Source organism: Hypomesus nipponensis, chromosome 20 (assembly GCF_054491055.1).
Source record: "Hypomesus nipponensis isolate SF chromosome 20, ASM5449105v1, whole genome shotgun sequence".
In the NCBI taxonomy this organism is placed as follows: domain Eukaryota; kingdom Metazoa; phylum Chordata; class Actinopteri; order Osmeriformes; family Osmeridae; genus Hypomesus; species Hypomesus nipponensis.
The window spans coordinates 4,575,001-4,587,500 of NC_140380.1; the positions used below are offsets into that span (position 1 = coordinate 4,575,001).

At 49.0% G+C, this 12,500-nt stretch overlaps 1 protein-coding gene across 1 annotated transcript in view; it reads right to left on the reverse strand.

The window, feature by feature from the left end:
* dacha (dachshund a) overlaps positions 1-12,500 on the reverse strand; it is a 74,826-nt gene that overhangs the window by 29,080 nt on the left and 33,246 nt on the right. The window contains 1 exon segment of the mRNA XM_084683580.1: positions 5,825-5,940. Coding sequence (XP_084539706.1) covers positions 5,825-5,940 — 116 coding nt within the window.

A 12,500-nucleotide genomic window follows, 5' to 3' on the forward strand; every position in this document is an offset into this window, starting at 1 on the left:
CACACACACGCACACACACACACACACACGCACACACCTGTGTGAGGGGAGTTATTGAGATGAGTTTAATATGAGTACGGAAGCAGGGCAGGACAGGGAGCAGAGCGTGGGAGATACATCTGACCATGTCATCAAATGGGGCCTGCTGGGACTGTGTGTGTGTGTGTGTGTGTGGGCGGAAGAAGAGAGTTGGATTAATAACTGTGGTGCACAGATCACGCTGATGGCTCCCTCGCTGCGTGGGGGCGAAGACACACACACACACTCGCACACACATACACATATAGCACACACTCACACATATTTTTAACACACACAAACAAAGGCATCAACAAACAAAATCGCTTATAAACAGGTTACAGTATAAAACGCAATGGCTGATTGGCTGACAGACTGACTGACTGACTGACTGACTGACTGGCTGGCTGGCTAGCTGGCTGGCTGGTTGGCTGACTGGCTGACAATCTTACGACTTAGCAGAAATAAATGGGCCAAGTGTTCAAAGAGTAACTAGACTCTGCCCACTGGGCAGAAACAGAGTGGAGAGCACTTTAATACACACGCACACACACACACACACACTGTCTCTTTACTCCCCTCCTACCTACTCCTGTGGTGGAAAACAGATAGAGAGGGGAGGAGGGGAGAGGGGAAGTATGGAAGAAGAGGAGAGGAGAAGAGAGGGGAGGGGAGGGGAGGCGGTTGGCTGAGGACTCTGCTGGCATGTGAGTAGTTCCAGTCTGTCCACTCAAATATGATTGATGAGCACAGCAGTCTCCCTCCAACACACACACACACAGAAGGAGAATCTGGGGGGGCTTCTGCTGACCCCCCCCCCCCCCCCCCTCCCCTCAGACCAATCAGATGTGTAGTGATAGTGACAGGAGCTTGCTGGCCGTCGCCGGGTGGATTAGCTCTGATAGCAATAATAAATGAAACAAGACGACCAATCACAACACTGGCCGGCGTACCGCGAGCTGATTGGCTGAGTGAGGGCTTGGCCAATAGGACGTGACAGATTGTCTGGCCACAGGGGGAGGAGTTTGTCTAACCAGCCAATCAACTGTCTGATACACCTGACTGGCCTAGGATGAGAGGAAGGAAGGAAGGAGAGAGAGAGTGACAGAGAGAGAGAGAGAGAGAAAGAGAGAGAGACAGAGAGAGATAGAGAGAGAGAGGGAGAGAGAGAGAGAGAGAGAGAGAGAAATGGAGGGATAGAGAGAAATGGAGGGAGAGAGAGGGTGGGTTTCTCTCTCCTCATTTAAGGCTAACCTTAGCCTGACCTTTCAGATGTTGAAAGCTCACGTCTTCACTGCCTTATTAACACACACAAGGTGACCTGTGTTTATATTGAGCTACATCCACAATGGAGAACGCTACGCCTCCCCTCTCCTCCTCTCTCCTCCCCTCTCCTCCCCTATCTCCTCTCTGCTCCTCTTGACACCAGGCCAGACCAGGCCAGACCAAGCCAGACCAGACCAGGCCAGACAAGAGACAATCATAATTGAAAGTGAAAGCCAACAGCAGCTTTTCCGTTTTTTCCAGTTGCTTAAGCACAATTTTGAAAACAGGGCTCACGTTGTCAAAACACAACACACGATTCACACAACCAGACACACAAATAGCAGGACACCTCCAATCTTTCGCTAAATGAAACGCTTTGTTCAAAACTATATAATTATGTATATTTCAGTCACCGTATGCCACACACATGGTTCTCAACGATCCTTTTCTAATGATATAACCTGCTTGATTTTGTCAGAGATATTGTTACAGTAGACTACGTAAAAGTACATGAATATGTTGACCAAACGCAACACACAAGACTTACTGCTCACTGAGGGAAATATACACTGTGTTACATGTAAAGACACATTTGCTTATGTATTCACAGTAAATGCATTTACTGTAGCAGTAAAGAAAATTGATTTTGAAACACTGGATTTTGGTGTTTCAAAACCCATTGGCATTTCCCTGATGTATGACTTTGTTTAGCTTGTGTTCTGCACCTCTCTTTCACTAACCGTCTCTGGAGGAGGGGATCCCTAACTAAATGGCTCCTCCCAAGGTTTCTTAAATTTGTTCTCCTCTAGTGAGTTTTTCTGGGAGTTTTTCCTTGTCTTCCTCGAGGGTTGAGGTTGGTTGAGGGGCAGTTCTATGGGCGTATGTGAAGTCCTCTGTGACATTGCTTGTAAAAAGGGCTGTACAAATAATTGTAAATTTGATTTGAAAATATTCCAGTAACCATTACAACTTAGTACTGTCAACAAAGAACAATGAAAAACAGGGTAAAAAAAACCCTCTGGTGTGCCGGATCCAGCCTTGAGAACACTCCACACCTAAATCTCCTACAGGCCAATTCCATTGCCTGTAGGAGATTTACGCTGTTATATGGGTTTTGGTTATAGACCTTCTACCGCCACACAGAGAAAAACTCTCCAATTCGGTTAGGAAAATGGCTGTATGGTGGAAGGCAAACATTTACAGTAAAAAATGCTGGTTGATGTTGAACTATTGTATATAGACACCACGGTGAAAGCTGACATTGTCCCAAACCACCATTAGAAACAAGTGTGAACAATTTGGAGTTAATGTTTTTTACAGATGAAAACTGTGTTGTAGTTGTGTTTAATGTTTGCCACAATGCAAAATGTTTTTAGTGACTGAGAATGTGTTTAGAGTTTTGCCAAAAGAGTTTTGTCTGATTCGACAAATGGGTTCAAGCCACTGAACATTTGATTCAGAGAATTGGGTTTAGTGTTTTAGCAATTGTGAAAAACTGTAAGCACTTCAGTGCTTGTACACCTGACACCGTGTTTGATCCATCAGTTCACAAGGCAGTGTCTAAAAAAGCCAATGCAGTGACATCATCTTACATTTCTGTGTCTAATGTAGTATAATGTTGAGTGATTTGCAAAACACTGTGTAGTATTTTGCAAATACCGGATGTGTGTGGCTGAGAATGTGCTTATAGTTGTGCACACCTGAGCTGCTGTTTTGCTCCCTGAGTGTCAGGTTTCACGAACTGTGTGTCATTTGAAATGTTGGTGTCAAAGCAATTGGAAAAAACTGTAATATGATGACAGCGATTTCTTGAGTGTGTGTGTGTGTGTGTGGGGGGGGGGGGGCACTGCTAATCCTGCCTCCCCCCCCCCCCCCAACACACACTTAAATACATGGACAGTACTACAACTCTCTCACTTCATAAGCAGCTTTACGAACTGAAGAGGCAGAAAAGATTTCATACCATTAGTAGCCTGCAGCACACACACACACACACACACACTCCTTCTCTGAGTCAGTGACTTCAAACTGTCACTCATCTCAGGTTCTCTAATTAAGAGACTAATAATAGAGCTAATGCTGCCAACTGTTACCAGAAGGAGGACACACACACACTCGCACGCACACACACTCGCACACACACACACACTTGCACACGCACGGACGCACACGCTCACATGCGCACACACATACATGCACACACACGTGCAGTCAGTGCCACCCATGCTGGTCAGTCCTAACTGCCCTGGAGACAGGCAGGCCGCAACGGCGTACAAATGAAACACACCCTAAACCCTCCCTCCCCCTTCTCCCCTCCCCCACTCCCCTTAGGTACTTCATTAAATAGGGATTGGGGCCTGGTGGGCCAGTCTGTCTACCAGAGTGGGAGAGTGTCTGTGTGTGTGTGTGTGTGTGTGTGTGTGTGTGTGTGTGTGTGTGTGTGTGTGTGTGTGTAAAAGAGAGAGAAAGTGCATGTGTGTGACAGAGTGTGTTTGTGTGTATGAGAGAGAGAGACAGAGAGAGAGAGAGAGAGAGAGAGAGTGTGTTTGTGTGTGTGTGTAAGAGAGAGAGAAAGTATGTGTGTGTGAGAGTGTGTTTGTGTGTACGAGAAAGAGAGAGTGTGTGTGTGCGCGTGTGTGTGAGAGAGAGAGAGGGCGAGTGTGTGAGCGTGTGCATGGATGTGTGTGTGTCGGAACAGGATTTTTTAGCAGACGCTTGTGTCCAAAGTGAGACGATACGATCCAGAGGGAGGGATTTGAACCTGCGTCCTCCTGATCTTCAGACAAACACTCTACCGCCTGAGGTGAACACGCCTCCCTGTGGGTACACCCATGTGTGTGAAAGTATGTGCATGTGTACGAGTGTGCAAACATAGTCTTAAACAACTCTCAAGAAATTAAGATCTACCTCTCCTTCTCTCCCCTCCCCTCCCCTCCCCTCCCCTCCCCTCCCCTCCCCTCCCCTCCCCTCCCCTCCCCTCCCCTCCCCTCCCCTCCCCTCCCCTCCCCTCCCCTCCCCTCCCCTCCCCTCCCCTCCCCTCCCCCCAGCAGTCTGTGCTCATTAGCATGTGTGGTGGCCATGCTAGTATTCCAGTCCATATGTTACCAAACAGATCGCCATGTATTATTTATTCAACTATTCAACAGCTACACGTAACCCATTCACACACACACACACTCACACACACACACACACTCACACATATATACAACCACACACACAAAACCCTGACCTACAATCAGCTATCGTATCTTATATCATGTGAGGATATCGAAAATACAAACTGTAGCACATTGTGTGTATGAGTGTGTGTGCGTGCGTGCATGCACATGTGCTAATGTGTGTGTGCGGGTGTGTGTGTGCGGGTGTGCGTGCGTGTGTGTGGGTACACAGATGGGGAGTGTCCCCCATTGGGACGTGTCATTCATCAAAGTCACCAGGAAGGAATAGTTTGTTTTCAGTCACAGAGAGGCAGAGAGGGGAGAAGGGAGACAAGAGAGGGAGAATAGGGGAGGTTGGGAGCGAGGGAGGGAGGGACAGATAGAGGGAGGAATGGAGAGTGGGCGAGAAGGAGAGGAGGGAGGATATTTACACACGACACACACACACAGTACATACACACACAAACTACAGAGAGCGGGGGACAGGGAGAGACAGAGAAAGAGAGAGGGGGGTCAGTGAAAGGGAGAGAGAGAGAGAGAGAGAGAGAGAGAGAGAGAGAGAGAGAGAGAGAGAGAGAAGAGAGAGAGAGAGAGAGAGAGAGAGAGAGAGAGAGAGAGAGAGAGAGAGAGAGGGGGGTCAGTGAGAGAGAGAGAGAGAGAGAGAGAGAGAGAGAGAGAGAGAGAGAGAGAGAGAGAGAGAGAGAGAGAGAGAGAGAGAGAGAGAGAGAGAGAGAGAGAGAGAGAGAGAGAGAGAGAGAGAGAGAGAGAGAGAGAGAGAGAGAGAGAGAGAGAGAGAGAGAGAGAGAGTAAATGCATGTGTGAGAAAGCGTTACAGAAATCCAATATTGTAACCTCTGTGTGTGCTGCAGCAAGGAAGGACAGAGGAAATCAATACAGGCTGATTTACAGGAGGCGAGAAAGAAGGGAGGAGGAGGAGGAAGAGGAGGAGAAGGAAGAGGAGGAGAAGGTGTGGAGTAGAGGCGTGTGGAAAGAGGGCAGGTAGGCAGACAGGTAGACAGACAGATAGACAGACAGACAGAGCCAGGTATAGAGAGACATAGGTAGAGACAGGTTGAGAGAGACAGGCAGATATACAGACAGGTAGAGAGACAGGTAGACAAACGGGTAGAGAGAGAGATGGGTAGAGAGACAGACAGGTAGACAAACAGGTAGAGAGAGAGATGGGTAGAGACAGACAGGTAGAGAGAGAGAGACAGGTAGACATACAGTTAGAGAGAGAAAGACAGGTAGACAGACAGGTAGAGAGAGAGAGACAGGTAGACAGACAGGTAGAGAGAGAGAGAGACAGGTCGACAGACAGGAAGAGAGAGAGACAAGGAGACAGACAGGTAGACAGGTAAAGAGAGGAAGACAGGTACCTGTAGGAGACAGTAGCCCGGGGGACAGAAGACCGTGGACGCCATGTGGGAGGAGCCTGGAGGTGTCTTGCATGGCCACGCCCAGAGAACGCTTAGGAGGACGGCCTGGTCTGGAGCTGAGGGAGAAGGGGTGAGATGGAGGAGTGGGAACAAGAGGGGAAGAGGGGGAGGAGAGGGAGGAGCAGAGGAGGGGACGTGGGGGGGAGAGGAGGAGGGGGAGGAGAGGGAGGAGCGGAGGAGGGGACGTGGGGGGGAGAGGAGGAGGGGGAGGAGAGGGAGGAGCAGAGGAGGGGACGTGGGGGGGGGAGAGGAGGAGGGGGAGGAGAGGAGAGGAGAGGAGGAAGGGGAGAGGAGGGGGAGGTAGGAGGAGGAGAAAGGAGGGGTGGTGGGGAAAGGAGAGGAGAGGAGGGGGAGAGGTGAAGGTTAGCTAGCAGAAGTGCATCACAACAGTATTACCTGATTATTGAGTGAATTTGAAATGAGAAAGGAAACTTAGTAAACAGTAAAACCTGTTGGAACATTTCAATAGAATCCCCCCCCCCACACACACACACACACACACACACACACATATATACACACACACATACTCACGCACACCACACACACCGTCACAATAAGGTGAGATTAGACAAAGTCAGGAAGGAGAGATTCCCTCTGCAGATAACACACACACACACACCTACACCACACATACACACACACCGTCACACGCACCCACACACACACACACACACAGCTTGATAGTGATCACCAGCAGCACATGCCTGGCGGTGCCTAGGTGGGCGGGGCCTGGGCCCAGTGTGTGTGTGTGTGTGTGTGTGTGTGTGTGCTGTATTCGTTTTGTGTGTGTTTCTCTCCCCAGGCCAGGAAGTCATGAACAAGGGAAAACTTTCCTCACATTATGCAACCCCTCCCTCCCTCCCTCCACACACACACACACACTTACACACCGTAAATACACACGTTAAAGCAGCTCCTTGGACACACAGGAATATTCCAAACAAACGCACACATTCCTCAAAGTAATTCCATACACACATTGACACTGAAAGATCTAACACACACACGAACACAGGTCGTCTTAATAACAGGCCAGTGTTCCAAGGAGCAGATGATGGTTGGGGCCCTCTCTCTGGGGGACAAACACATGGCGGGGCAATCGAGGGCGGGGGAAAAGAGAGGAGAGATGGGAGGAGGGGAAGAGAGGAGGGAGAAGGGGAGGAGGAAGGAGGAGAGGACAGGAGAAGAGAAGCGAGGAGGGAGGAGTAGGAGGAGAGGAGGAAGGAGGAGAGGAGGATGAAAAATGAGGAGGGGTGGAAGAATAAAGGAAAGGAAAAGGGTGAAAGAAACGCTTTAAAAGAGAAATGCTCTTTTGAGCACCATGCGAGCTGGCCTTTGTCCAAGGCCCTGTGTTGTTGCAGTGTTGTGTTTCTGTATTGTTGTGTTGTGTCATTTTTGTTTGGCTGTGTTGTGGCTGCGTCGCTGTGCTTCTCTGTCGTCGTTGTCTAGTTGCTGTGTTGTGTTGGTGTGTTGATGTTAAGGAATGACTGAGTGGATCTGAAGAACAGAGAGATAGATGGATGGATGGATGGATGGATGGAGGGATGGATAGATAGATGGAACAGGACATGAGAAACCAGTGCTCAGACGACAGCTCTTATCTGAAATCTGGGAGATGTACAACCCCACTGTCCCTCCCTCCCTCCCTCCCTCCCTCCCTCCCTCCCTCCCTCCCTCCCTCCCTCCCTCCCTCCCTCCCTCCCTCCCTCCCTCCCTCCCTCCCTCCCTCCCTCCCTCCCTCCCTCCCTCCCTCCCTCCCTCCCTCCCTCCCTCCCTCCCTCCCTCCCTCCCTCCCTCCTCCCTCACTCCCTCCCTCCCTCCCTCCCTCCCTCACCTCTCTCTGTTCTTCAAACACAGAGACAAGCTGCTAAGACCTTTACCGTCATCTCAATATGACTCTATCTCTCTCTCTATCACGCACACACACTCTCCCTCTTTCTAACACACACACCGACACTCTTTCCCTCTCTCTCCCTTTCTCCCCCTGTCTCTTTCTCTCTCTCTCTTTCTCACAGACACACCCAATCGCTGTCCCTCTTTTTTTTCTTCATTTCAGTTCATCCGGTTTCAATACACACACACAAACTCTCCCACACACACACATTCACGTACACAGGATCAGCTCAAGAATGCCATCTGCGAAGATGCCCGATACATGGTGGACCTAAAAGATTGTGAGTGTGTGTGTGTGTGTGTTCATGTCTGTCACCTCTCTGTTGGTGAGTGGGGTCACATGGAGTTTATCATCGATTGGAAACTCACACACACACAGTTCTCTCTGTGTAACTTCTGGGCTACGTGTGTAGTGTGTGTGTGTGTGTGTGTGTGTCGCTGCTTCACTAAACCAATTAATGGTGACCAGCGAAGCGTGAGAGAAACACCAATCACGATCCAGACACTCTGTGAAGGAAACCCTTGTGGATCAAAGTCAGCAGCACTTACCGGTTTACCGGTTTACCATCGGCTGCCCACATGGCACCGCCGGTTTACCACGGGAGCTGACCAGCTGTGATTCCATGCCGGGTGAGTCCAGTTAGGATTTTAGGTGCAGGTGATATACAGTTTCAGTGACAGTATCAGTATTATGGACTGGTCCTGTTTATCGCTTTGCAACAAGTCTGGGACAATCCCAGATGTGTTCCTAACCCAGTTGATATATCCATATTATATAGAACCATATATATGCTCCATGTCCATATGTATCACGTATGTAATCACGTCTGCTCCAAGTTGTTCAGAAGATACAGGGTGACTAGGGGTAACTACAGGTAACCCGTGCTAACTAGGTGTAACTAGCAGTCTGTTTGGGGAGGAGCCTATGGGCGCAAGGGGAGGAATCGAGGGGCATTGGGGAGGAGCCAATGGATGTTGGGGGAGGAGTCCATGGGTGTTGAAAGATGAGCTGACGATTGCAGCACTGGGAAAATAGACATACATATTCAACTTTTTGGCGCTTCAACCAATCAATGAAACCCATACGGACACATGTTCTGTCTCTTATCATCCCAGTGCTGTATGATACATATTAATAAAGATCCATAATGATAATGATATGAGATATTACAATAATTGAATACATTACAACAATATGAACTATTCTGGAGGTCTCTAATCGTCTCAGTGATATGAAATTAATTAGGAATTAGGAATATATATTATAGATATAAACTATATGTAGGTCAGATGTAATTCTATTATTGAAGTAGGCCTGAGTGATTGTCAACCTTCTAAATGGAACTAATTGAAACTTAGCTGATCTCCTCCTTCCCTCCTCCCCTGCCTCCCCCTCCCCTTCTGTCAGCCTCCCTCCCTCCCTCCCTCCACCTCCTACCTCCCTCTCGTCCTCTATCCCTCCTCTCCCCTTCTACCTGCCTCCTTCCCCGCCCTCCTATCTGCCTCCCTCCCTCCTCTCTCTCCCCTCCCTTCCCTCTCCACCCTCCCTCCTCTACTTCACACTACAAGCCTATGGACATCATAGTTAACTACATCAGATGTCTAATTCATGTGTCGTGTAATTATGAGCTATATTTAGTCACCCCGGAGCCTCCCTCATTTCTGTCAGGGAGGGTACTTGCGACTGGAACACCTGATATTAACCAGGAAACCAATTAACTTTAGAAAAGATAATTAGCAAAAGATGACAATTTAATTTTCCTCAAGTGCTCACTACAATAAATTCACTCTTAAATAAATGAGGTCTGAATGTAGTTAGTCTCCAGCCGGTGTGGATTCTATTCTGCTGCCTGGTTAGACAACACGGTTCTGTTTCCTGTCTGAAAAACCTGGTTCTGTTTGCCGGTTCTGCTCCCTGTCAGCAGGGTCAGGAGGGAGCAGGTCGGGGTCAGGGTTAGCAGGTCAGGGTCAGGAGGGAGCAGGTCAGGGTCAGGGTTAGCAGGTCAGGGTCAGGAGGGAGCAGGTCAGGGTCAGGGTTAGCAGGGTCAGGAGGGAGCAGGTCAGGGTCAGGAGGGAGCAGGTCAGGGTCAGGAGGGAGCAGGTCAGGGTCAGGAGGGAGCAGGTCAGGGTCAGGAGGGAGCAGGTCAGGGTCAGGAGGGAGCAGGTCAGGGTCAGGGTTAGCAGGGCCTGCCATCACCACAATCATGGAGCTTTGGAGGAACAACGTCTTGAAATCTCATTAATACCGGAATGTTCCGATAACATGCGTTCCCTCACGGATCCAAGACGGGGGAGGGGGTCATGACGGGGGAGGTCATAGGGGCGGGGGGGGGCGGGGGGGGGGGGGTCATGTGCCACGTGCGCTGGAAATCTGGAAATGTAGCCGTGCAGGCGAGAGATGGCCTCAGTAGATTAGACAGACATTTCCTTCTCATGTCTCAGCATGAGAGGGGGGGGGGGTCTTCCTTTAAGGGTAGTTTTCCACGAAGCTGATTGGTCACCAGAGGAGTGAGTAAGTGGTTCCGTGACGTGGTCCTCTCCTCGCTCCTTCACAAGGCGGAGGAGGTGTTATTGTGTGTGTGTGTGTGTGTGTGAGAGTAAGAGTGTGTGTGAGAGTTATTGTGTGTGTTTGTGAGGCCAGTGTGTGAGTGTGGATGTGAGGATAGTGTGTGTGTGTGTGTGTGTGTGTGAGCTTGTCCTATCCCCCTCAAAGGATGCAACTTTGCTCTTACTGGGCTCTGGTTAAATCCACCATTGTGTAAGTGTGCGTGTGCACGTGTGTGTGTGTGTGTGTGTTTGTGAGTGTGTGTGTTTTTGTGTAAGAATGCGTGTGTGTGTTTGTGAGTGTGTGAGAGAGTGCATGTGTGTGTGTGTGTGAGTGAGAGAGAACTATAAGATCCCCGTCCTGTAAAGGAAACACCTGCTGCTCGTCAGCTACTGTAGGAAAGACTCATATGCACTCACACACACACACACACACTCTCACTACAAACTAAACACATGCTACTACAGTATACACACTAAAAACATGTATGCACTGTGTATCATAGCATGTGTTTCACATGTAATGTGTATCATAGCATGTGTTTCACATGTAATGTGTATCATAGCATGTGTTTCGTATGTACTGTGTATCATAGCATGTGTTTCGTATGTACTGTGTATCATAGCATGTGTTTCGTATGTACTGTGTATCATAGCATGTGTTTCACATGTAATGTGTATTGTAACACGTATCCCATTATTGCTGAACACACAGGCTAAGGACAGGGTGTATAGGGGAGAGAGTGTGTGTGTGGGAGAGAGAGAGTGTGTGTGTGTGTGTGAGAAAGAGTGTCGGTCCTCCAAATGGCCTGATTGGTGGGCATGATGCCCATCCCTGCTGCTACACCTCCATGTTTGCCCTCTCGAACACACACTCACACCCTTCACACACACATTCACAATTCACACACACACACACACACACACTCTCCCACACGTTCTCCCTCACACACTCGATCCTCCATGCACACAATTCACACACTCGCACACACTCATTGACACACACACTCCCAAACACATATGCACGCAGGCACACATACACACATGGCTGCCCGTGGCCCGGAGGCCCCAGGGTGGTCATGGTAACAGATGGCTCCGGAGCCATTCACACGTTTCACCCTGTCAGAGAGCTCTTGCACACCGACCAATCACACTCCAGTTGTCTCTGGTGACATCAGCTCCTGGAGAAAGGAGGTAAACTAAGTTACTAAGCACTTCCTCTTCTCCTCCCCTTCCCTCTCCACGTCCTCCTTTCCTCTCCTCTTCCTCCTTTTCTCCTCGTTTCCTCCTCTCCTCTTTTTTACTCCTCCCGTCTAACTGTGTCCCTTCCTTCTTACCCCACCTCCCCCCACCCTACTGCTCTCTCCTCCCCCCTTTCCCATCTCCTCCGACCCCCCAACACCCATGCCCCCCCCCTTCTCCAGGGGATGAGGGGAGAGAGGGCGAGGGATTAGAGGGTGAGTAAGTAAGAAAGTAAGTAAGACTTTATTTATATAGCACATTTCATACAAGAATTGTAGCTCAAGGTGCTTTACATAAAATCAATAACAACAATAATACAGGTGACAAAAGTAATAATTAGGAAGTAATTAATTAATTATTAATAATTAATCTATAAGAACAATAATATAATTAATAAAAAAAGTAAAACCCTTTTGAGATCAAATTACTTAAATGCTTCGGTAAAAAGGTCGCTTTTAAGCTGTCTTTTAAAAATGTCTAGCGTGTTTGCTTCCCTAATATTCATGGGTAATTTGTTCCAGGGTGAGGGTGGAGAGGGTGAGAGATTAGAGGGATGAGAGAGTTAGAGGGGTGGAAGGGATGACAGGGTGAGGGATTCAGAGGGTGTGAGGGATGAGAGGGTGAGAGGATTGTCAGGGTGAGATGTGAGAAGTTAGGGTGAGGCTGTGGGGAACGCCTGACCCCCCCCCCCTCTCCCCTCCCCCCTCGCCTCTCCTCCCCCTCCTCCCCCGACTCTTTTAATAGGAAATTGTTGAAACAACAACTCGGGAGAGAGGCAGCGAGGGGAGGGGCGGAGGGAGGGGGAGAAACGGGCCGAGTCAGGGTGCCTTTGAAGATATTTAATTAAAATGTAATCCTGCATTCTTAAAGGCTCGCATAAACGAACCTGTCACTCACCAGATTTATGGATTCTCATTTGCATATTGCATACAAT